The sequence below is a fragment of the Danio rerio genome, chromosome 19 (assembly GCF_052040795.2).
Source record: "Danio rerio strain M-AB ecotype USA chromosome 19, GRCz13ab, whole genome shotgun sequence".
NCBI lineage: Eukaryota > Metazoa > Chordata > Actinopteri > Cypriniformes > Danionidae > Danio > Danio rerio.
Genome location: NC_141039.2, coordinates 37,047,879 through 37,074,937, shown reverse-complemented (window position 1 = coordinate 37,074,937; position 27,059 = coordinate 37,047,879). Strand labels below are relative to the sequence as shown.

General features: G+C 34.4%; 1 protein-coding gene across 1 annotated transcript; it reads left to right on the top strand.

Annotated features, from left to right (window-relative positions):
* Nucleotides 1-10,930: 10,930 nt before the first annotated feature.
* Nucleotides 10,931-24,381, top strand: sla1a (Src like adaptor 1a). The gene is given in 8 exon segments (NM_001034989.2): nucleotides 10,931-11,079; nucleotides 13,711-13,810; nucleotides 13,897-13,990; nucleotides 15,231-15,317; nucleotides 16,586-16,689; nucleotides 18,096-18,227; nucleotides 23,614-23,743; nucleotides 23,828-24,381. Coding segments are annotated over 7 exon segments (816 nt in total). The 5' UTR covers nucleotides 10,931-11,079; nucleotides 13,711-13,743; the 3' UTR covers nucleotides 24,030-24,381.
* Nucleotides 24,382-27,059: the final 2,678 nt, after the last annotated feature.

Here is a 27,059-nt window from a genome sequence, read left to right as displayed (position 1 = left end):
CAATGAAGGGCTTTCTAAAGTGATCTGAATCAAGTCTGCACTTTTGGACATGCCTAGGCAGCTTTTTGTTGAATTTTTATTTCACTCTTGGCGACGCAGTGGCGCAGTAGGTAGTGTTGTCGCCTCACAGCAAGAAGGACGCTGGTTCGATCCTCGGCTCAGTTGGCGTTTCTGTGTGGAGTTTGCATGTTCTCCCTGCGTTTGCATAGGTTTCCTCCGGTAGCTCCGGTTACACTGCAAAAAATGCTTTTCATACTAAGATTTTTTTGTCTTGTTTCTAGTCCAAATATCAAGAAACTCCTAAATCAAGAAGAATTTTCTACACAAGAACAACATATTGTCTTCTTTTGAGAAATAATTTACCAATATTAAGTGAGTTTTTCCTTAAAACAAGCAAAATAATCTGCCAATGGGGTAAGCAAAATTCTTACGTCTTACGTCAAAAGAAAAAACAAGATTAATTTGCTTACCTCATTGGCAGATTATTTTGCTTGTTTTAAGGAAAAACTCATTTAATATTGGTAAATTATTTCTCAAAACAAGACAATATGTTTTGCTTGTCAATAAAATTCTTCTTGATATAAGAAATTTTAGATATTTAGACTAGAAACAAGACAAAAAATCTAAACAAGAAAAGCATTTTTTTGCAGTGTACCCCCACAGTAAAAAGACATGTGGTACAGGTGAATTGGGTAGGCTAAACTGTCCGTAGTGTATGAGTGTGTTTGTGAATGCTTCCCAGAGATGGGTTGTGACTGGAAGGGTATCCGCTGCATAAAAATGTGCTGGATAAGTTGGCAGTTCATTCCGCTGTGGCGATCTCGGATTAATAAAGGGACTAAGCCGACAAGAAAATAAATAAATGAATATTAAACTCTTACTATTCATGTGCACCACTGAAAGGTCAAATCTGCTCTCTCTCTGCTGTAGTCATGATGCTGCTTAGAGATTGAGATGCACCGACCAAAGTTTGCGTATGAAGTAATTCAAAAAAGAAAGCTATAGAAAGTGAAAGCAAAATCTGCGACATTTAAAGCGATTTAGAAATCCTGGCTAAACGCATTTTTTAAGTCCCAAATAGAGGACGTGTGAGAGAAAAAGAGAATGTATTGTCACGCTAAAATAATGAGCTGGGTCAGTCTATTTAGTAAAAGGCTTTTCTTTTCTGTGCGTCCTCGTGCTCTTCTCAAAGCTGCTACCAAAGTCAGAACAGGTAGTTTTGAGTCCAGCGCATCTTTGTGGGTCTGCAGCAGAAGAGCATGCGAGTCTGTGGCAGAGTGTTCTTAGTTTCTCACACACACAAAACCGGGCCGCCCAGGTAAAGTCCTATGTGTGGCACTCTGGATAACCAACGATACGCCATGAATTGTAAACGTTTTATATGAGGCCTGCACAGTGTGCGGCTCCGCCGCCATTCGATACTTTGTGTTGCTTAGCAATGTATTCAAAACGATGTAAAGATCGCTTGACATTAAGTAAATAAACCAGTAGAGATGTGCTGTTGTTGATTGTGTGTGTGTTACAGGCACAATAGGTTTCAATACAGGCACAATAGGTTTCTAACTTAATACACTTAATACACTATAACTTAGTGTGAAGAGCATGTTGTTTTACAATGGCTGAGTGAATTAAGTCATTAATCAAGCCTATTAAAAAATAAATAAATGAATAAAAATTTGCACATGTGGTACTAAATACATTTTCCATTTCGTACACATCTATTATTAGTCGCAAATGCGAGCGAAATGGTGGTACTGTCAAACCCTGCTACATAATTTGCGATCTCCTGAAAGGTATAGGGCTACGTTTTCAGAACGAGCCTATGTTGGTGAATTTCTGCAGCCTGTGAACGCAAAAAGAAAGAAAAATGTAGCTCCTGGGATGTATTTTGCTCTCTCCAGAATGTATATAGGGGTACATAACCAGAATGAGCCTGGGTGAAGTCAGTCTTCTTGTTGAGTTTAAATGAAACGGCTGTAATCTTATAAAATGTGTCACTGTTATGATTAAATAGCGAGTCATATTTGTGGTATTGGCATGAGCTGGTCTGTTTAATCATGCTGAGAACGAGTGAGAAGTGATCGGATAATAAGCATTTGATCCCACTGAGCACTGATGGCTTTCCCAGACTGTGGGGATTACTCAGAATATTTTGTAACTCCAAAAGAAAAAAGAAAGAAAGAAAAGAACAGAAAAAGAAAGGTGAACTGAGAGAAATTATTTTTTTCAGTGGAAAAAGACATTAACACATAAGCCACAACTAAGCTTTTGGAAATTCATTTTGTACAGCTTAATCTTTTATGGTTTAATTATCATGTTGAGCATGAAGAAAAGTAATGGAACAGGCAGTGTAAATTAATGACAAGATTAAGTGTCGTCTCCACGTGATGATAGAGCTAAATGTTATAATCCTCTGCTGTTTCTGCTCATTCAACTACAATGCTTTTATATGAGAGCACTTGAGAAATGTAGCAGAGTTTTAAGCTGTTCAAGCTGATACGTATATAAGATCAGTTTTCCATAATTCATTAATCAGCACAAATCATTCATTTTGCAACATGCCAATATGAATAAAAATCTCAGTTGCACTTACCAGACCAAAGAAAAAAAAGATCATCCAGTCTGTTACCAGCAACAAGTCCAAAAGCCAGGGTCTGGTGTGGTGTGGGGTTGGGTCAATGCTCTTGGCAAAGGTAACCTGCACTTCTTTAATGGCACCATTAATGCTGTAAAGTACAGAGAGCACAATATTCTGCCTTCTTTTCCAGGGATGCCCACGCAAATCTCAACAAGACAAAGCAAAACCACATTCTGCACACATTACAAAGTCACGGCTGCAGAGGAACTGGATACAGGTTTAAGACTGGCCTGCCTGCAGTCCTGAGCTATCTCCAATAGAGAATGTGTGGCACATTTTGAAGTGCACAATGCAACAACGAAAACCCTGGACTGTTGCCCACTTTAAGACTTGTTTGCAGAAAGAATGGGGCAAAATTACCGCTGAAACACTTCATCATGTGTTGTCTTCAATCCCTAAACGTCTTTTAAGTGTTGTGAAAAGGAATGGGAACATTGCAAAGTAGTAAATGCTTTACTGTTCTAACTTTTTGAAATGAGTTGCTAGAACCAAAATTGGAATACATGTTTATTTTGAAAAATAAATAAATAAATAAATACATAAAAATCTTGAGGAACGTTTTAAATAATGTGTGTTGTATTGTCTGCAATGAAATACAAGTCAAAGTAAATTTGGAAATCACTACTTTCGTTTACATTTTTTTTTTTACATACTATTCCAACTTTTTCTCATTTGGGGATGTATAAGGTAACTAAATGGGTTTAAGGTTGAGGGGTAGGGATTACTCAATTTACGTGATGGATATGATAAATATGTAAACCCGAAACAGGAATGTAAAATAAAGTGGTACCAAATTCTCTAAGGAATGTTTCCAGTGCCTTGTTGAATCAATGGCAGAAATGGTACAAGAAAGTTTGGTGAACTGAACAATTTCAGTATAATCTACCAAACCAGCAAGGTAAATACACACGTTTTAAGAGACTAGAGGCAACGAGTTTACTCATTTAATTTAGTTCAGTCAACTTATTAGGATATTCAGTGAAGATTTCAAAAGTCGAAAAAGCATTAAAACCAAACAGTTATAATAACTTCAACAGGTGCTTCAGTGCTAATGAATGTTGTTATAAAATTGTGAAACTAAACAGAAAACAAGGTGTAGGAGAGATTGTGTCAGCCATACTTTCAACAACAAGATACTGAACTGAGTTTAAAGTAAATAACATTTAAAGCAGTTAAAATATGGAAGTCATGAAAGTGCATTTCTGCTTGTGTTATGAAACAAATAAGAGAAGTACAAGCCTCTGAAGCAGAAAAAAATGAGGTACTAGGCCAGAGCCAACTGTCAGTTGATATTTTCAACACTGCATCAGTCACAGTCAGACATACTCTTGAGACATGTCACATTATCAGATTTTGCAATATTTAATTTACTTTTTGTATTAAAACAAATACCACATTTTGCAAAGTCATGATTACGGATTAATATTCAATGATTATAAGCCTCCAACTGCATAAATCTTCACGGTTTGATCGGCGCTAACATCTTTATTTTAGTTTTTCTCATGCAACACTTAATGCATGTACTTCCTACATGAAAGACTTCCTTTTCCTACCATTGTTGTCCACCGATGTACAAAAGGACCTCTCATTGGAGGATAAAAGCTAATTCTAGTTATAACCAGCTTTTATAATAAAGCTTATGCTACATGTGTACCCGACAAGTCATATGAAAAATATTTTTACCTTATCTTAATCCTCCACCACTTTTAGACATCCTGTATAGGACTTAAGGGTTAGTTCACGCTTGATGTGTAAACCTAAAGATACAAACCAAAGATAGAAAGATTCAAAACCAAGAAAAAAGCTGTGTATTTTGAGATAGAACTTTTTGCACACAGCATTGCATTGTATGTATTGTTTTTTTTACATGATAGTGTAAATACTAAATAAACCAGGACCAAATGTATTATTTTCTCAATTTGGCAGGAGAAGAATTAACAAATCAAACCAAACTATAAGGATGATTTCACCCTTAGAATTAGGATTAGAGATGATGTATTTGCAATGGATAGAAAATGCCTAATAGAACATCCCATTCCAGATATAATAAGCATATACACTCACCGGCCACTTTATTAGGTACACCTTATTAGTACGAGGTTGATCGCCTTTTTGCCTTCAGAACTGCCTTAATCCTTCGTGGCATAGATTCCACGAGGTACTGGAAATATTCCTCAGAGATTTTGGCCCCTATTGACATGATAACATCACGCAGTTGCTGCAGATTTGTCAGCTGCACGTCCATAATGCAAATCTCCCATTCCACCACATCCCAAAGGTGCTCTATTGGATTGAGACTGGTGACTGTGGAGGCCATTTGAGTACAGTGAACTCATTGTCATTTTCAAAAAAAGTCTGAGATGATTCATGCTTTGACATGTTTTGTTACCCTGCCATCAGAAGATGCGTACACTGTGGTCATAAAGGGATGGACACGGACATCCAGTTACTGTTGCCTTTCTATAAGCTTGAAACAGTCTGTCCATTCTCCTCTGCCCTCTGGCATCAACAAGGCATTTCCGCCCACAGAACTGCCACTCACAGGATATTTTCTTTTTTCAAACCATTCTCTGTAAACCCTAGAGTTGGTTGTGCATGAAAATCCTAGTAGATCAGCAGTTTCTGAAATACTCAGACCAGCCCGTCTGGCACCAACCACCATGCCACGTACAAAGTCACTATAATCATCTTCCTTCCCCATTCTGATGCTCGGTTTGAAGTGCAGCAGATCGTCTTGATCATGTCTACATGCATTGAGTTAACGAGCAGTTGGACAGGTGTACCTAATAATGTGGCCGGTGAGTGCAGTCTAATACATTTGTTTCTGGTTCACTTAACATTCACACTGTCCCATTTGATACTAAACCTAAAGATACAAAGTAAAATAAATAAATGCTCTTTATTATGTATATTTTGAGACTAACAAGACATCTCTGCTCATTGCATGTATCTAATTGTGGTGATATTTTTGAATGTGTGAAGAGTCATAACAGCAGCAGACATTTCTGTTAAGATCTGCTACAAGCAGACATATACTTCCTGTCTTATTTGGGTTGCATGTTATGACGTCCTGTTTTTGGTTTGCTTAGGTGTATTTGGTATTTCAAACTATTAAGTAAAACTAACCAAAAACAATTTCACAACACTTTTTTTCCCCCTATTGAACACAGATGCTTTGAAGATAGTTGGTAACTGCATCAATTGAATTCCATAGTAGGAGAGAAAAATCAAAGGCTACTGCTTACCAACATTCTTCAAAATTTCTTCTTTTTTGTTCAACAGAAGAAAGAAACCTAAACATTAGTAAATGAGGACAGATTTATTTTTGGACATCTTAAAGGGGTTGTCCACTACAGTATCATATTTTAAAGGGCCATGAAACCCCCTATTTCAGCAGGATGTTTTTAAACCTCTAGTTTGGAAAAAGTCAGGAAAGTGGGTGTGTCTAGCTCTGTTTGGGTGGGAGTGTCGGGGGAGGGAAAATGGGAAGGGTTTGAATAAAAATGCGAGTTCCCATTTATTAATCCGGGGTCGCCACAGCGGAATGAACCGCCAACTTATCCAGCAAGTTTTTACGCAGCGGATGCCCTTCCAGCCGCAACCCATCTCTGGGAAAACAGCGGATCTTTCAGTCCATAATATTGTTGTGAGGTTAACGTAATTAAGGTTAAAATAATTATAAATCATTTTGAGTAAGGTCTGTCTTTAAACACTGACAGAGTACTGCTGACGAACTATAACTTTCTATAACCATCTGAATGAACAAATAAAGGGTGCTGATCGCACACACTTACCAAATCTGTATACAGGACAATCAACACATACTAGAGCTGCGTCTTTTTTTTTAAGGAAAGGAGCAGCTAATCCGGAATTCACCATTTCCAGATAAGAAAAGCTCTCAAGTAAAAAATGTTCTGTACAAACGCATTTCTGCCGCGTGTCGCATGCACTGTAATCCACACTTAAATCCAGCAGCGCTCTTATAGAAAGAAAATGAAAACAAAACCTTCACTGCAGCACATTATCAATCTCAGTCCAAACATTTCTTATTCTTTTACCCCTTCTTTCGGCAACACAACATGGCGTCTCTCTGTCATCTGAACACTGTTTCAGGTACAGTCTTTGAAGCTAGCATGCTTATTAATGAAGTTGCAGCACATACACATTAGAGCGCTCTGATTGGTTTGAACCAAGCCATACTCATGAATGAATGCAGCACACTCAGAGACGTAATACGGTACTCCCAGGTATAGACGTCCAGTCTAAACACTGGAATACACGCTATGATTTCATGGCCGTGACGCTGCTTTAAAAATTTGTTTCAAACCGGAAGTACGAATTTGCTCGAAATAACGCAAAAACAACCATTTTTCACTTTTTAGTGAAATATATGTGTGTCCTAATAGTGTTTATAGCAGTGTGGGACACATATACGACTGTCAACAGCTCAAAAAATGTGTTTTGGTGTTTCGTGACCCTTTAAACTTTAGTTAAGTAATGTTAAAGCAGTGAAAGCTAAAATGCCATCCAAACGCTTGTGTTTCTGTATTTGGGCTTCCAAAGGACATGACATAAAAAGAGAAGTGCTTACAGATTCATTTTAATTATGTTCCAGATAATTATAAAAAAAAGATATAGCGTTAGCATATGAGAAAGGACAGCTTCCAGAATCTCTGCCAGTTCAGTGCTGGATTCGGCTAAAAACTCCTCCAACCGAGGAAGCTGTGGATTGTGAGCCACGACCTGTGAGTATTTTTATTCATTAAAATTGATCAACTACATGCTCAGTTTCTAGCGTTAACGATATGTTGTAGTGAGAAAGTAAACAAGGATGTAAACAACAGGAAATGCTGTTTGGCAGCGTTAACAATTTAGCTACAAATTCAAAGCCACAATCTTCACCAGCGCTGTAGTGTGAATGTTGATATGTGAACATTTCATATTACTTACACATGCTTATTCTGAATATATGTGAAAGACACTTGTCAGATTTTATTTTAGAGAGCAGGCGTGCGCTGTGTGCTCTTCATTTCTGTCTGATTCAGGCAGCTAGCACTGCTAACAGCTGCTCTGACTGGACTGGTTACACAGCGCAAAAGCGTGTGCTTGTAGGGGAGTGATGTGGAGTCAATCCACAAATCACAGCACATTTTGTTAGCTGACCAATCAAAGCCTCTTGAGGGCGAGCCTTTCAGAGGAACTAGGAAATCTGACAATCGTTTTCATGTTAGCTGAGTAGCTGTATATAATCAAAGTTAAATATATCAAAAAATAACATGATTTTCAACAAGTGATGGGTTGGTTGGGGTGTCGCGAACATAAGAGAAGAGCAGGGTGGGTGGTGATTAGGGGGCCTCATTAGTAACTCTGGGGCTCCAAAATGGCGTGGGCCCTTATAATCATCTTAACTTCCAGAAAAGTTGGTGGTTCATTCTGCTGTGGCGACCCCTGATAAATAAGGGACTAAGCCAAAGGAAAATGAATAAATTTATGACTTTAGTGGTTCAACTTTATTCATATGACAAGAGTACTTTTAAACAAAAGCTGGGTCAAGCTTTTCACCCTCTTCTGGTACGTTTATTACTGGAAAACAGGTGTGCACATTTTATTTTGTCTATAAAGTCATTGCAAAGGTGGCCAAGAAAGCTCAAACACACTGTAGTTAACAAAAAACATGCAAATATAAAAAAAAAAAAAAAAAACACATAAAAAACATGTCGGAGATCTGAGGGGTCAGTTTTTCGATTTGAGTCCAGGCTTGGTCAATTGGCATTTCTGTGTGGAGTTTGAATGTTCTCTCTGTGTTCGTGTGGGTTTCCCTTCGGGTGCTCTGGCTTTCCCCACAGTCCAAAGACATGTGCTATACATGTAGGTGCATTGGTTAAATGCAGAAGCATGCAGAGGGACTTTTAATTTGATAGTAACCAGGGTCAGGCGCTTACAGTGAACAGTATCAGTGAACAGTTGATTTCCTTAAAAATCAACGATCTTCACTGCCTGATTGATATATGATATAAAGTGGGTCTCAGAATGTACAAGAAGCACTGCATTAAATAAATTTTTATTAGCACCATGTCTTAAAAATATTAACTTTATTTTACCCCAGTATATTCAATGGAGTTTCTGCGCTAACCTGCTGCTACTGAAGGGTGCGTGTGTGTAAACTGCTTTTCATTTTGATGTACACTTGAACAACTAAATAAATATCTAAGTATATTTAACTGATTATATTTTAATTACATTATCGATGCAGTAAAAGGAACCGTATAAAATAAAAAAGTCACATTAACCAAGTTTATCAGTATAGGAAGAATCACTAGCTTTGCATATGCCCTATTGAAAAATCTAAATTGGCCATGTGTGTGAATGAGTGTGTATGGATTATTGTTATTATTAATTAATTTTATTATTTTTTAGGGGGTTTTAACCTTTAATGAATAGAACAGTGTAGAAAATTGACAGGAAATCATGGGAAGCAGAGAGAGGGGAAGGATCGGCAAAAGACCATGAGACAGGAATCAAACTCAGCTCATTGTACTTGTACATTGACATCGTACATTGTTCCCCAGTACTGGGTTCCAGCTGAAAGGGCATCCGTTGTGCAAAACATATGCTGGATAAGTTGGCAGTTCATTCCGCTGTGGTGACCCCTGATGAATAAAGGGACTAAGTCGAAGGAAAATAAAAGATTTGTGTTAAGACAACATGAATGAATTGTGTGGAACCCTGCGTTTTTTTACAGTGTAGGAAACACAAATAATGGTTACAGGTTGCAAAGTCAAACAGGTTTGGCACAAGTGAAGTGTGAGTAAATGATGTCAGAATTAAACATTTTTGTGAACTTTCAGATCTCTTTAACTTTCAGTGTGTTTGTGCTTTCCGGGCCACCGGACATTACTGTGCATTAAGGCAAGGCAAGTTTATTTATATAGCACATTTCATACACAATGGTAATTCAACGTGCTTTACATAAACAGAAATAGAAGAAACAAGAAAATAAAAATTAAATTAATTAAAAATGATTTAAACAGATAAAAACAGAATAAGATGTGTTAAAACAGGTTATAAAAGAATGAAAAAAAAGAAAGGCATAATAGTGCAATCTGTCAGACGTAGCACAGTGCTCATTTAGTAAAGACACAGCTGAACAGATGCGTTTTAAGTCTTGATTTGAATGTACCTAATGTTGGAGCACATCTGATCATTTCTGAAAGTTGATCCCAGCAGCGGGGGGCGCAGTAAAGCTGAAGGCCAATTCACTCTGCTTTTACTGAACCCTTGGAACTTCTAATATATTTCATCCTAAAGATCTGAGTGATCTATTAGGTTTGTATTCAGTGAGCATATCTGTAACGTATTAAGGTCATTTAGTGATTTGTAGACACGTAATAATACTTAAAATCTATTCTGTATGGAACCAGGAGCAAATGTAAAGACCTATGGTGTGATGTGCTCTGATTTTCTGGTTCTGGTCAGAATCCTGGCAGCAGTGTTCTGGATGAGCTGCAACTGTCTGACTGTCATTTTGGGAAGGCCAGTGAGGAGTCTATTACAGTAATCCACCCTGCTGCTGATAAAAACATGAACAAGTCTTCACTGAAAACAAAGCATCAAATTCTTGCACTGTTTTTGAGATGATAGTATGCTGATTTAGTTACTGCTTTGGAATGGCTACTGAAACTCATATCTGAGTTTCATTTCATTTTTTTCAAGCAACAAATAGGACATGATGTCAGTCATCTAAAATACACTTGCATATGTCTTTATGCGTGTTGGAAAGCCCTTGTGTATTTCCTAAGTAGTTAAAAAGTTAGTCAACATATCGTTACTATAAAAAAAATAAAATAAAAATAAAAAAGCACCCCTAAAAGCACTTTAGCATCTTTTGCAAAATGCATTTAAAAGCGATGTTTGGCACTTCTGATGTGCAATTATAGCCATCATGCTTCTGAGACAGAAACTCTCACATGTAGATGCTCTCACACCCAGACATTCACCCACTAATGCCATACACAGGAAGTTGCACAACACCCTTGTTTCAGCTTCACTTTATGATACTGACTGAACCAAAATCATGCATTAAACACATCATCCACCATCAACGCAAACTCTGCAAACTGCACTGCGCTGTATAGTTACTCTCAATGGGAATTTAAAGTCATATCTGCTGGTGCACATTGAGGGAATAAAGGAAAGCAGAGTTAGGGAACTCTTCCTCATTTTACCAGAGGAAGTATGTGGCTGGGTGCTGTTTACAGCAGGCCAGTGCTCAGTTTAGATTAGTGTGAACTCAGAACACTGCCGGCCTTCGATCTGAGAGCAGGACAGACGATTCTTTACTCCTAAAAAACACCTGCTTCAACTTTACTGGGAGCAGCCAGACTGAACTGAAACATTGCCTTCTGGAGGAAACATGGATATTTAACTGCGTCAAGTGAGAGGTAAGAACACTAACTTATGTGCCAAGAAGGAAATAAAAGTGACATTTATAGGGTGTTTCATGGGTAAAAGAGGTTAAAATAATGTTATTGGGTTGTTAACTGATGCAATTTTGTTACTTTTAGTAGCATTGATCTAATTGATAATACATTTCTGATTAAAAAATGAGAGTAATGAACAGACATTTATGCAAAAATAAGCAATCATTGTGAGGATAGTATGCAAAATGACAATGTGAGTGATGAAATACATCAAAAATATGTGTTATGTTAATGGTCACTTTGAACATCCTGTTGACTATGCTTGCAGCAACTTCACTGTAAAAAAATATGATCCATTAGTCATGACAGCACACGTTTTTAGGAGATTGTAACCTATTAAAGTTAATCATGCTCTGACTTAATTTTATGAGCTATGCAAGCTGTTTTAAGTCAGTTTAACATATTATAAGTTCAATGGACTCATAAGGTTAATTTGATTCAGCTTAAAATTTTAAGGCAACCAACATTTTTACAGTGTATATTCAATTCAACTCAATTCATGTTTATTTCTATAGTGCTTTTACAGTGTAGATTGTGTCAAAGCAGCCCTAGTTCTAGTAAATTGAGTTGAAGTTCAGTTTAGTTTAGTTCAGTGTGGTTTAATTTCCACTTCTGAAAGTCCAAACACTGCAGAGCAAATCCATCAAAAGAGCAAATCTACCGATGTATGTCTTTATTTATACTATAACTTATTCACATTTGAGTTTGAGTATAAGCTATTAGGCATAGATGTATATTTGCTAGTCTTGTAATAATGTACTGATGGCTAGTTGACATGCAGTTAAGTGTTTAAGATGGACCCTTTGGTGTCTTCATCAAACTAAATACACAAAAGTGATTTGTTTCATATCACACACGGTAAATACATTTGAAAATACAGTTGAAATCAGAATTATTAGCCCCCTTTGAATTTTTTATTCTTATTTTTTTTAAATGTTTCCCAAATTATGTTTAACAGAGCAAGCAAATCTTTGTAGTAAGTCTGATATTATTTTTTTCTTCTGGAGAAAGTCTTATTTGTTTTATTTGTTTTATTTTGGCTAAAATAAAAGCAGTTTTTTATTTTTTTAAAAAACATTTTAAGGTCAAAATTATTAGCCCTTTTAATCTATATATTTTTTGATAGTCTACAGAACAAACCCTCATTACACAATAACTTGTCTAATTATCTTAACCTGCCTAGTTAACCTAATTGACCTAGTTAAGTCTTTAAATGTCGTTTTAAGCTGTATATAAGTGTCTTAAAAATACCTAGTAAAATATTATTTACTGTCATCAGGGCAAACATAAATAAGTTATCAGAGATGAGTTATTAAAACTATTGAGTTTAGAAATGTGTTGAAAAAATCCTCTCTCAGTTAAACAGAAATTGAGAAAAAAAAAAAAAAAAACAGGAGCGTTTAATAGTTCTGGCTTCAAATGTAGATAAAAGGATATTACATCTAATTATAAATCTAATTCTACAATAAATCTATTCTACAAATATATATATATATATATATATATATATATATATATATATATATATATATATATATATATATATATATATATATATATATTTGAAAGCATTTAATATAAGCTTTAGTTATTCATCAAATTAGAAATAATTAAGTAACCCATTTAATTAATTTCTTTATACCCCATTGATGTATTTTTTTTAGTTTATTAAAAATATATTCAATTAAAAAATATATATATTTCAAAAAATCAAACAAAAAGTGCTTCCGGGGTAATAAAATGTATCGGTGCTCTTTGGATAAAAGATACATAAAAATAAACAGCATAATTATAAGTCCAAGGCACTCGTAAAAGAGTCAAAAAATATTTAATAAGCCTTTATTAACATGGCTGTTCCATTTTTTCAAGTGCATTAGACTTATAATTTTGCTATATATATATATATATATTCATACAAATCAGGTGAACAGTGTAGGAATTACAACAGTTTGTATATGTGCCTCCACTGTATACACTGTATATTCTGATATATAGTTAAAACACATCTTGTTCATTTCATTTCAAATCCATTGTGTTGGTGTATACAGCCAAAAATGTTAGAGTTGCGTCGATGTCCAAATATTTATGGACCTAACTGTATATTTAAAAAATAAGTAGACAAGTTTATTTTTTTTAATGTATGACATACAACAAAGAAAGTATAATAAATGTTAGTAAAATATTAGCTTTATCTTTTAAATAACCTTTCTGAAAATGAATATAATGAAAAAACAAAAGTTCTGCTTAACAGATGAAAAATTAGCAACACAGTTAATCATACTAATTTACATTTATAAATGAATATGCAATCAAACGAAATTGTGTTGTATTTTAAATGCATATATATTTCTTTTGGACACATGACTGCTGCACTGTAGAAAAAACAAGCTAAAACATACCATCTCAGGAATTAGTTTAGTGGAAAACAGTGGTAGACTTAGTCTCCCCGCAGCTTCCCTGTTCTATTTCTTGCTAGAGATAATGCTAAGAGGAAGTTGCAAAATTAAAGCAATTGCTGCATGAGCTGCTGAACTATTGAATGCAAAACCCATGCTCTTCAGTGTGTTAAACATGCAGAACTTACATTTCCAGCATCAGTAGAGCTGTGGGCTCTGACCTGCCACCATGGGTAACGTGACAAGGCAGGGACACACAAATCCAGAGTCAAACAGCTTGGACAGCATGTTTAAAGGTCAGTTATCTTCCCTCGTCCATGCTGTTGTTAAGAATGTATTAATGCAATGTTACTTTAACAATTTGTAATCTATTATTATACAGACTGCGACACTCTTGTGGTGCTCGCTGATTATCCATGCCGTGATATCAGCGAACCAGTTTTTAAAATGGGCGACAGACTCAAAGGTCTTTCAGAGTAAGTGTTGTTTAATGTTTTGTGCTCTATAATTTAATAACAAATGTATCTGTGGCTTATGTTTAATTCTTATTAAGGCAAGATACACTGTGCACTGTAAAAAATATTTGTTAATTAACAGTATCTGTATTTTGTGATTCACAAGTGTTTTTCGTTTATTTGTGAATTGCATTATGGGATGTTGATCTCTGCTCTGTTGACTTTTGATGTTGAAAATTCAACTCCACCATTTAACAAAGTGACTTTTATTGACATTTTAGTAGTTTGAAATAATATAATGGATAAGAAATAAAACACACAGTTGAAGTCAGAATTATTAGCCCCCTGAATTATTGGACCGCATGTTTATTTTTTCCCCTGATTTCTGTTAAACAGAAAGCAGACTTTTTTTTTTAGCACATTTATGAACATAATAGTTTTAATAACTCATCTCTGATAACTGATTTATTTTATCTTTGTCATGATGACAGTAAATATTTTACTAGATATTTTTTAAGACACTTCCATACAGCTTTTATTGTATAACAGTGGTTTGTTCTGTAGATTATTGAGAAAAAATTGCCTTAAGGGGCTAATAATTTTGTCCCTAAAATGGTGTTTAAAAAGTTAAAAACTGCTTTTATTCTAGCCGAAATAAAACAAATAAAACTTTCTCCAGAAGAAAAAATATTATCAGACATACTGTGAAAATTTCCTTTCTCTGTTAAACATCATTTGGAAAATATCTAAAAAAGAAGAAAAAAATTTAAAGGGGGCTAATAATTCTGACTTCAACTGTGTAAAGAAGCTATGGCGGTTCATTCCGCTGTGGCGACCAAAGATTATTAAAGGGACTAAGTCGTAAAGAAAATGAATGAATGAAAAAACTAGCTATAAGTTACTATAGCACCTTCCCAACTATGAGTTATTTTAATCCAATGCGTTGGGTTATATAATTTAACCACAATGCATTGGGTTATTTAGATTAAATATTCATACTGTATATTACTTCTGGTATTACTATTGCTACTATTACTAAAAACTGTGTTTTGCTGCATAAAAATGTAAAATCCTAAACAAACAAAAGGAGCTAAAAGGGTAAATAATGTATCAGCACCCTTTGGATAAGTGATTTTTTAAGATATGAAAAACAAATAATCTGTCTGAGGCCCTTGAATAACATAAACAATAGCTATTTTAAAAAGCATTGTTGGTTTGCAAACCTAAAACATGTCTTTACTTGTCAATGTATGTTTTACAGAGATGGTTGCTGGTGGAAAGTTCGTTCCCTTCAAACAGGAACTGAGAATTATATTCCATGTAACCATGTGTCAAAGGTCTATCATGGGTGAGTGTAAACTGATCGACTTATGATTTATGTGGATCCCAGAAAACCGGATGGAATGCAATAATTTCTGGATGATCAATTATATGAGGATACATTCTATCGTCTCTTTCAAAATTTTTTAAAGTGCAGTTAGTTTCATTGGAAATACAATTGTTTCTAAAGCCTTTATGTGTTCACAAGATTGAGGTCCTTTTTAGTGTTTTCGATAAACATCTCTAATGCTTGCCAGGGCTGCATCGGAGCAAAAATACAATTAAATATTAATACTGTGAAATATTTTTATCATTTAAAAATATGCTTTCTAATTGGCATCCACATAAAACATTTGCTAGAGTAATTGGTGGTTTCCTCCGCTGTGGCGACGCCTGATGAATCAGGAACAAGGCTAAAATATAGTTTTTTCATTCATTCATTTTCTTTTCGGCTTAGTCCCTTTATTAATCTGGGGTCGGCACAGCGGAATGAACCGCCAACTTATGCATGTCTTTGGACTGTGGGGGAAACCGGAACACCCAGGGGAAACCCACGCGAACACGGGGAGAACATGCAAACTCCACACAAAAATTGACCCAGCCTAGGCTTAAACCAGCGATCTTCTTGCTTTGAGGCGACAGCACTACCTACTGCGCCACTGCGTCGCCCTCATAGTGTTTTCTAATCATATATTTAAAAAAAATACTTGGTGCGGAAACAATCTAAAGAAATTGTTAGTAAATTTAGTAAAAAATTACAAAAGTCAAAAGTTGTACTGTATGATGATTTATACGGAACACTTGGAAGTAAAGAAAACTGAAATACTACTCAAGTAATTACTTTTATATAAAACTTTGCAAAGTGTTTTTGTTCATTTGCAATATTATAATACATTTAAAAAATATTCTGTCATGACAAAACTAAATTTCCCATTTAAAATGTCATTTTCATATATTTTGCTAACAAAAAGTGCCATGTTTTCAGTTTATATTTATTTTTAGAAAACACAACATTGATGTTTTCACTTTAGAAATATATTAAATAAATAATTGCTGGATTTTCAACTATAAAAATGGAAAAAAGTTATTATTCTGACTAACTGTCAACACTTTGCGTAAACCTAACATATCTAGAAATAAGTGGAGTCTTTTTATATATATTATTTATATAACACTGAATTTATAAATAAAGTTAGATGAATAAAAATAATATAATCCATTACTACATTCCATAATGAAGTCATTATTTTCAATTGTTAAGATCATTTCCTCTTTGACCCTGTTCTGTTTCTAAAGATGGCTGTTTGAGGGTGTCAGCAGACAGAAGGCAGAAGAGCTTTTGTTGCTGCCTGGCAACAGTGCTGGATCATTTCTCATTAGAGAAAGTCCGAGAGAGAGAGGCAAGTTTATATTGCAAAAAAGTTTACACTCAAACATACTTCACTGCAAGTAAACACAAAAAATGTTGAAATTACTTGTTTAAAATGAGTAGAAACATCACAATTTTGGAATATTTTTGACTGTTTATTTGTTTTATGTTTAATCTACTTAAAGGGGTAGTACACCCAAAAAGTAGACCCAAAAATGAAAATTCTGTCATCATTTACTTTGTCCAAAACAATTTCAGCTTTTTTTGTTCTGTTGAATGCAAAAGATGAAATATTAAAGAATTTTGGAAATGTTGGAAACTATGAAAGTCATTGATTTCCAACATTCTTCAAAATAACTTCTTTTGAGTTATATATAATTCTTTAATACATAGATAGATAACTGACATAACTGTATATATTCATGTGGAGAAGAGCAGCTTTGACTATTGGCTTCTTTTATCTTTCTTCTGTTGAACAAAAAGGGGACATTTTGAAAAATGTTGTAAATCAGTAACCATTGACTTTCATAGTAGTTGTTTTCCTATTATGGAAGTCATTGGTTACTGGTTTCTAAATATCTTCTTTTGAGTTCAACAGAACAACAACTACAACAACAACAACAACAACAACAACAACAACAACAACAACAACTCAATGTGGTATGGGAAGAGGATAAGTAAATGAAAGCATAATTTTGGGTTTTTGGGTAAACTATGCCTTTAATTCTCCAATACACTTAGATTAGTTCATTATTTTTGTGCTGGGACTACATGAATGTTTTTTGTTGGCATAACTGTATATTTGATGTGTTGTTCATAGCATGCTTTGAGGAGGATTTAATTGAGAGAGAAAAAATATAGACAATAAAAGTAATCTTAGATAAAAGACAATCTTTACTTAATATGAAATTTAGAAGAGTTTCAATAAAGATTTTAGGATTACCCACATCCAATATAGCAGCTATGGCTGCTTTATCTTTCTTCTGTTGAACAAAAATAAGTTATTTTGAATTTGTGTTGTAAATTGGTAACCACTGACCTCCATAGTATTGGTTTCTCCCACCATGGAAGTCAATGGTTACCGGATTATAACATTCTTCAAAATATTGTCTTTTGTGTTCAACAGAAAAAAGAAACTCATAAAGGTGTGGAACCACTTGAGGATGATTAAATAATGTGTAAATGTTCATTTTTAAGCAAACTACCCCTTTAAGGTTGATTAGTTTTACAAGAATAAACTGTGATTAAGTAAATTCATAAGATAATTCAAACAAAAGAAATTTGATCTTGTTGTTTCAAAATGGATTTTGCTCTTGGCTTTCATTTGACTAAATTAAGCTAAAATGACGCCATTCAATGTGTGGAAATGTGTGTCATAATTATATTAAGTTACACAAATAGTTTCTTTTTGTTAAATTTCGTCTTGATTCTCTGCAGGTTTATATTCTCTCTCTGTGAGACACAGGAGCGTTAAGCACTATAAGATCTTCCGTCTGACTAACAGCTGGTACTACATTTCACCACGGCTTACCTTCCAGTGTCTGGAGGACATGGTCAATCACTACTCTGGTGAGAGATACAGAACACAGCTTCTGCTCTGTTTGTAATGTACAACAACTGTGTTGATGTTTTCAGAGGTCAAAGGTTTGCATATACCTTGCATAACCTGCATAATGTTAATTACTTTATCAAAATAATAGGGATCATACAGGCTATTTATTTTTATTTAGTACTAAACTGAATAGAAGAAAAGATACAAGACGTTTACTTAAAGGATGTGGGCCAAACATGGCCCGGGATTGGCAGGGGTGGCACTGTCTTTAAGGTGGCACACAATACTTGGGCCAGAAGTATAAAGTAGTATTTGGCTTAGATGATATGTAGGCAATGTAAGTTTGGCCTATTTGACCCACATTTAAAATATATTTGAATTTTTTTCAAATAAAAGAAAAAGATCCATTAATCAGATCTTCTAGAAAAATCACAATGTTTCATGGATTTATCAATTTCATTGCAGCTGTGATGCACCAACATATCTGGCCAAGTTTAGGCCCAGTTATGAGTTTTTAACTTGGCTGAGAGTTGGCCCAGATATGGTCTATGTTTGGCCATTGTCTGGCATCCAGACTTGGTCCAGTCATGTACTGTAATTCACTGCTGCATGTTGGCCAAGCAAAAGCTGATTGTGTGGGCCAGAGTGGGGCCTGAGAAATAAGGGTTGTTCACTTGTTTGTCCTGAACAGTTAATCTGCCCACTGTTCTTAAGAAAAATCCTTTAGGACCCTCAGAGATCCATCTTTTTACATTTTACACTGAAGACAACTGAGGGTTCATTTGCAACTGTTGCAGAAGGCTAAAACGCTAACTGACGCCACAGATGGGAAAACAATATGTTAAAAGCTGGCATATATATATATATATATATATATATATATATATATATATATATATATATATATATATATATATATATATATATATATATATATATATATATATATATATATATGTCAGATTTGGCATATATATATGCCAAATCTGAGCCAGAATTCTTTGCTACCTGAATACTGTTTAAAATTGCAAATTAACATTTCGTGTCACATTTTTTTCCAAACTGTGATGTACCTCACTGTTTAACTTCTATATTATAATACAGTTGAATAAATTATATCGTACAATCACGAATGAAGAAAATATATTGTACTGCTTGTTAGCTTGTTTATTCTTGTCATCTTCATGATCTATTTAAGTCCATAACATTAGCAGGAAACTAGGCTTCCAACCACAGGTCAAGAGCTGCAGTGCCAACCACATATTTGTGATGCTGTCTACTAATGTTTATTGTAACGATGAATTTAGGAAACACAGAAATAGCTGAACTACGTTGAAAATGACAGAACTTACTATAGTTACTAATGTACTATTGTTGGCTAACAATGCTTCTGAGAAATGCACCTCTAGTTTGTTGTGTAAGTAGTTGCTACTCCTACAGTTATTTTCCAGTTCTAGTTTACTTGTTTTTTTTTTTTGTTTTTTTTTTAAGTAAAGTCAACTAATTGCTTTTGCAGTCTATTTTTTTTACCATATATATCTTATTTTATGCATCAAATTCTCTAGATGACAACTTTATTATTTTAAATTGGTTAGAAATTTGCAGTTTAAACAAGTATAACATTTTACTCAAACATTTAACTTTAAATTGAATCAGCAAATGTCCATCTAAAAAACAGCAATTTCTTTCCAAGTGGTCTCAGTTATTTCTGTATTTTTGTGTAGTAAGCTGTGGTGCTCATTTGCACTGGCACATAACATGCAGATCTTAAATTATTTAACTAGTCTAAAACGTCAATTTGATTCATTGTACAGACATATTTCCTCTTTCTACAATATGTTCCATCTTTATAACTGGATTCAGATTGTGAGATGAACATTTAGCTGTGTGGGTTATTAAATGTTGTGTGCTAAAGTTATGGCCATTAGTAAAAAGGTTATGCACTAAATAGATGTTCTTTCTCAGCATATTTCTCACTCTTGCATAGTGTAAAAAAGGTGCGGTGAACAAGGACAAAAAAAGTTAAAGTATATAAGATAATGTAGATCAGTGGTTCTCAACTGCTTTGGCCATGGGACCCACATTTTTACATGGTCATCAAGCTGCGACCCAAATTTTTTAGGAACTAGAATATAATTTTAGGAATTATAATTAAATTGTATTTATTTGTTAACATACACAACTAGTGACAGATAAATCATAAGAAAATCAACAAGACTTACAAATAAACAATACTTTATTGCTGTCATTTAACAAAACGTATCAAATTATAGAAATATTACAAAGTAAAAATGTCAAATACTGTAAACAAGGGTTAGGGTAAGGAAAAGTTCAGTTACCATTTACTAAACTGAACTGTTAATAAAACATTAACGCTCATCCTGTTGAACAGAACAAGCTAGCAAATTAAAGTTTAAGGATTAAAATAATCATAACCATTTTTATAATAATCACCAGTTATTTGCTCTTCTGTTATTGTGTGGGCTTTCTTGGTCTTTGCTACATGGTGAGCACCGTAAGATGCGTGGAGTGCAGGTACTACTTTTGAACATGAAGATGTTAGGCACTTTTGTGATGCCCTCAGCTATTGGAGTGGTCTTTGAAAATAGTCCACAGGTTTGTCCTTGCAACTGGGGTGTTTGGTTTTTAAATGTCATTTTAGTTTAGAAGGTTTCAAGCTCTCTTGTGTGAGCACCTCACTACATATGAAACACTGAGGTTAAGTTTTTGTCGTCAATATATGTAAATCCATACTTTACATATTCAAGGTCAAACTTGCGCTTCGACATATTTGTTGCTATAATTAAATGAAATTTCATATGTCAAACGGTATGGTTGTCGCGTGTGAATTTCAAATTAAAAGTCCGATATAAGCCAAATAAGTTAAAAATTAAACTTTTGTTGTTTTTTTGACCACACTCCACGACCCATTGAAAATGTTCCCGCGACCCAAACCAGTTGAGAAACACTGATCTAGTCTAGATAATATATTCACACCATTTATCTTCTATTTTTAATATGCAAAAGTACAATTTTCAAAAAAGTAGCAAAATGCTGAAAGGTAGATAAAATTTTACCATATACCTTATATACAGCAGGGAAAATAAGTATTCACACGTCAGGATTTTTCTCAGAAAGCATCGTTCTAAAGGTGCCATTGACATGAAATGTTCCCTGTATGTTGGTTACAATGGCGGTTCATTCCGCTGTGGCAACCCCAGATTCATTAAGGGACTAAATGCCTAGTTCAGACTGCGTGATTTTAGCCCCGATTTTGGCTCGCCAACAGGTTTTGAGAAATCGCCGACAAATGCCTGAAATCACAGGCAAATCGCTGCTTGTGCACGTGAGTGACAATCACACAGTATGAACGATCAAAGACACGATCTGAGAGAATCGCCGATGAGTCGCCGATGCCTGTGAGATATTTGGCGTGCTAAATATCTGGAGCTGTCGGCGATTCAAATCATGCCGTGTGAATTGAGTTTTGACTGAAAATAACATCAGCCATCGCCTACAGCCAATGAGAGAGCAGCTTTCACTTGTGTGTGCGTGTGTGTATACCTGCTGCAGGCCAGTGGGAGGCTGGGGGAGAAGTTAAAAGAGCTCTTTTTCTGTTTATTTGAACCCACGAAATGGAGGAAAAACTAGTGGAGGTTTGACAGGACTCAGAAGCACACGTGTCTGTTTGACATTTCATACAGAAAGAAATCAGTTTATTTTCAACTTAAGTTGAGGAGAAATGGCTAATTCCCTTTAAACCCAGGTGAGCAAACATGTACATGTTCTACCCCATTAAAGGCTTCTTTCTCATTATGTAGTTAATAACAAAAGATATAGGCCTACTACATGTTTTTGGCTGTGAGACGTAGTTTGGACGAAGTTGTCGGCGATTCTCCCTATAGTAAAGTCATGCAATGTGAATGTTTATGTCGCCGAACCATTTTGCAGTGTAAACAAAGCAGTGACGAAACGCTAGCCCAGATAGTCATGCAGTGTGAAAACATCTGTGACACGACTACTTTGAAAATCATGCAGTCTGAACTCGGCATAAGCCGAAAAGAAAATGAATGAATGAATGTTGGTAACAACACAAAAATCCATATATGCAAGGGAATCAAATTATTTTATAAATAAAGTTATGCGTAAAAAAAAGGAAATGACGCAGGGAAAAAGTATTGAACACATGAAGAAAGGGAGGTGTAGAAGGGTATTGAAAGCCCAGACAGCAGCTGAAATCTGTCAGTAGTTTTCCAGCAACTCTCTGCCCTTCGTCAGTGTAAATTAATATCAGCTGCTTCAGTCCAACATCTACATTATCAGGATGATGAAGATGAAACCAGAGTGGACATTTCAGCAAGACAATGATCCAAAACACAGCCAATGAAAAACTCAAATGCTTTCAGAGAAAAAAAATCAAGCTGTAGAATGGCCCAGCCAATCGCCTGACTTGAATCCAGCCTTTTATATAAAGTATTAAATACATTTTCAGTAGTTCAGTAGTTTCTCCTTGTGTCGTTTCAATATTATTACACATAACTAATTTTTTCAGATTTTTTTTTATGTAAAGCTCTTTGTGATGTTTGTATTGTTTGGGTTTTTCCAAAATTCTGTTTCACTTCCATGTCAGCATCTCCAATAAAATATTATTCCCAGGAAAAAACACGCCGTTTTCAATACTTCTTTTCCCCGCTGTATATATATTTGGGTCTGATTGCATTTTTCAATGTGTAGACAACTGTATCTAATATAGAGGGTTTGCACTGTACAAAAATGCCAAGATTTAGTCTGCCATTCTAGCGATACATTGATAAAAACAACAGCATGGATTGCATGGTTAATACTACTGAATACATTGTTTTGTCTATTTATGCTGTCTAAACTATGTAAAAAAAAGTGCAATTTAATTTTATAGCTGATTTTAATAGGTGAAAAAGATATGTTTCAGCAGTATTACTTAAGATATCAGCCAAATATTTGACTTAATTATAAGAACAGATATAAAGTTGTCAAGATTCTCTTACCCTGGAAAGTTTGGTTCAGTTTTACCAACCACAAACGCCTTTTGTTTCTCAGACAGTTATCTTGCTATTTTCTGCTTGATTTGTTATAGATTTTCCACACTTTTTTTTAGTCTGTTCAATTAGTAAAGCCCAAAACATGACAATAGCTGATCATTGTTTCCAGTAATAATCAGCAAAATATGTAAGTTTCATTTAATTCAGTGGCATTGTTTACATTCTGTACCTCCAATGTGGCCTCCTGACAACATCTAATAAAAACATTCTATAGGCTGTATTTTAAAAAACATATATTATATGCTACTGCTCTACTGTTTGAACCAGTATATTCCTCAACACTATAATATGTGACTGAGAAATGTGTGTTTTACTTCCCCCTCAGACTCGTCTGATGGTATATGCTGTGTTCTTAGCGCTCCATGTCTGGCTCTGTCAAACCCGACGCCGAGCTCAATCCAGGGAGCTCCTCCTGTAGTAATGCGTCGAAACCTGGATTGGAACAAAGTGAAAAAGTACGTGTCTGTCTATGTAAATCACACTAATCATCTCTTCCGCTTGTGAATGACCGCTGTATAAATATGTCTCTGTGTGAACAGGTCACAATTATTAAACCCAAGTGAACTGGACAGCGTAGACAGCAGAGACAACATGATGAGCTACGGGGTGAGAAGCAGCATAGCCGCTTATCTGTCTTTAACATCAGTGTCTGAGCCAGAGGAAGCCAAAGGCCGCAAGAAGAAGAGCAAGTCTATGTACGTCATGTCTGACCACAGTAATATGGATTTAGATGAGAACTAATCCGCTAACACATTGCAATGGACTTAATATTTTTGCACTGGATTGGGTGATCTATTTGCATACATGGAGAGGTCACATTTCATGTCTGTTTTTGGAATAGTTTACCATTTTGGTTAGCCTTTTTTTTGGCTTTTTTATTTCAATTTTTCTCTGTGGTGTTTAAAAGAGCTTTTTTTAAATGCAATGCAAAAAGTTTTCAAGCGTGAAAAGGATAAAAGTGTAATACAGATTTTGTTTTGTATATTAGAAATGTCCTGTTCAATTAGCTTTCAACCATTATCGCCATGATTTACAGATCGACTCTGTCATCCGGTGTATAAAAAATGTTAATAAATTATAGACCCTTTTCACATATCATGACGTGTTTAACGGTCATTATAATCTTAAATCCTTGAAATTTGTAAATATTTTTATTTTAAAAAACTATATCTACATTTTTATGTAGGAATGCTTGATCACTTTTTTTTGCCCTCGAGTCCGAGTCATTTGATTTTGATTATCTACCGAAACCCAATCCATATCAACTTCTACAACACATACACAATAGAATAAAGAAGAGCGAAGAAACAGATCCAGGATGTTCCTTATTTTTAATTTAATTCACATTATTTTAACATTCAACAACTCTGTTAACAAACAGAGCACTTCTGTGAGGTAGCTTGAACAATCAAGTAACATATAAATAAATAACATCAACTCTTCACTTTTGGACTTTAGCGCAATAGTAAATATATATATATTCTCATTATTTTTTAACACATCTATATATATATAATCGAGTCCTGATTAGGAGGTAACTTCCGATTCTGATGGAGTCAGAAACCAGGTGATCGAATGTGATAGGATCGGATCTGGACATCCCTATTTATAAGTATTCAAGTATGTATTATATCATCTTTGTATCATATTTTAGTCTCAGACTATTTTTTTTTCTCTGAAAGTCTTGAAAACATCATTGTGTAGTTTTTCTGTTATTACTTCTGCAAATTGGATTGTAAAAAAATTAATTGTTGTATTCTCCCATTTAGGTTTACCCAACTATGATGATTTATGCTGCTGAGAAAGCAGGAAATGTGAAAAAGGGTCCATTAAAACACCTAATGAGATATAAGTAAAACCAGAGTGCGAATTACATGGGGGGTTTGAGGGGATTGACCCCCCTAATTAATGCTTTATCCCCCCCTGAAGAAACAAAACAACCTGTATGGTGAGGTCAGACCTTTAATGGTGAGAATACTATTTTTTAAATATATTTATAATTAAGGAAAAAAATTATATATATATATATATATATATATATATATATATATATTTATATTTATATATATATATATATATATATATATATATATATATATATATATATATATATATATATATATATATATATATATATATATACATTTGACCACCCCATAACAGTTTATTTAACTTGTTATGTATTGGAATTACATTACAACATAGATGCTGCAAAAACAAAAATGAAAATAGTCACATTAAGCTTTCACCAAAACTTTATCATTGGCTTTAAAACTCTGTGCATAGAGCATTTGTGAACACAAAATCAAGGCAATCAGTCTATGCGAAAGAAAAAAATCTTTGAAAAGTCAGAAACTGGCAGATCTAGATCGCGATAGACACTGTAAGTGTTCAAACAACACTTGTCTTGTAGAATAGCTGTTTGTTTCAACATACAGCCTAAAAGTAAAGTAAAATTGCTGGACAGTTTGTATGGTTTGACCTACAGTAACCTCTGAAATAGCAAATCAGGCAATACTGTAGGTCAGAATACACTAAATATCCCTCAAAACACTGAAAACTTAAACACGTTTTATTAATAAATGAGATATAGTTGAAATAAATACATACATTTGATTCACTGAATCTTGTATTACACAAACTAACATTACCAAAAAAGTTGACCCCCTGATCGTTAATTCGCACCCTGAGTAAAACTTTTTACTAAATCATCTTTTCAGGCATATTAAAAATAAAATATGTATATATTTGGAAATACAGGGTGATGCAAAAAGAATACCACAACTTTGGGGTTGATGTCACGAGTGTGTGGAGAGGGTCATATTGAACATCTATGAACTTGTTTTTTACTGAAATGTTTTTTAAAAACTCTTGACATTGATTAATTACCAAAGGTTTCATCAAGTTTCTTTGATTAAATACAGATTTTCAAAGTTGTGGCATTCTTTTAGAATCACCCTGTATAAAAACCCATTTAAGATTTAATTTTTAAATTTTATTAAGTGTAGATCATGATGTTATTTTATAACTGATACACCGAATTAAGTTGTTTGAAATTAAAGTAAAACTTGCTTTTACAATGCTTTCTGTGTATAAAATTATATTTCTAAAACTGTAATATTATAGGGGTGAATATTTTCATAGTAATTATGTCATGACGCAAAATGTGCCGAATAAGAACAAATATTTATCTGAAAGTTAGTATGAAATATCACCCAGATACACTCCTATAGTCAGCCTTCAGGAGTTTCACTCCACTGAGGTTTTAATATCAGCTTTTCTAGTAAAGTATGTCAAGAACAACCATTGGCACACTAATTTGAACCTGATTTATATTCTTTTTTTTCCACCTACAGTGTCATTTTTAGGGAATGTGCATGCTGTTTTTTTATCACTATCAAAAAATATTTCATCCTCATGAACACTGAAGCTAAACCCATATCTTGAATTATGCAAAGGAATGTTAAAAGCTGGTTTATTTTGCAGTATTATCAAGTTTTATGGATACTCATGAGTGTTGTGAATAACCTAATGTATATATGTCTTTGCTGTCTTATTTCAGGCTAATTTGTTAAATTAAAGCAAACAGGAAATGTGGGAGACTTTCACTTATATTTCAATAAATCTTTCCTTTTGCAATGTACTGTTCTGTTTATTGTTCTTCGGGACATAAAAAACCTGTTTAATAATTTACATCTGATCAGTGCAGTTCGATCTAAAAAGCCACACAGACAAAATCTCAGTGTCAAGGCTTTGTTTGGCACATACAGT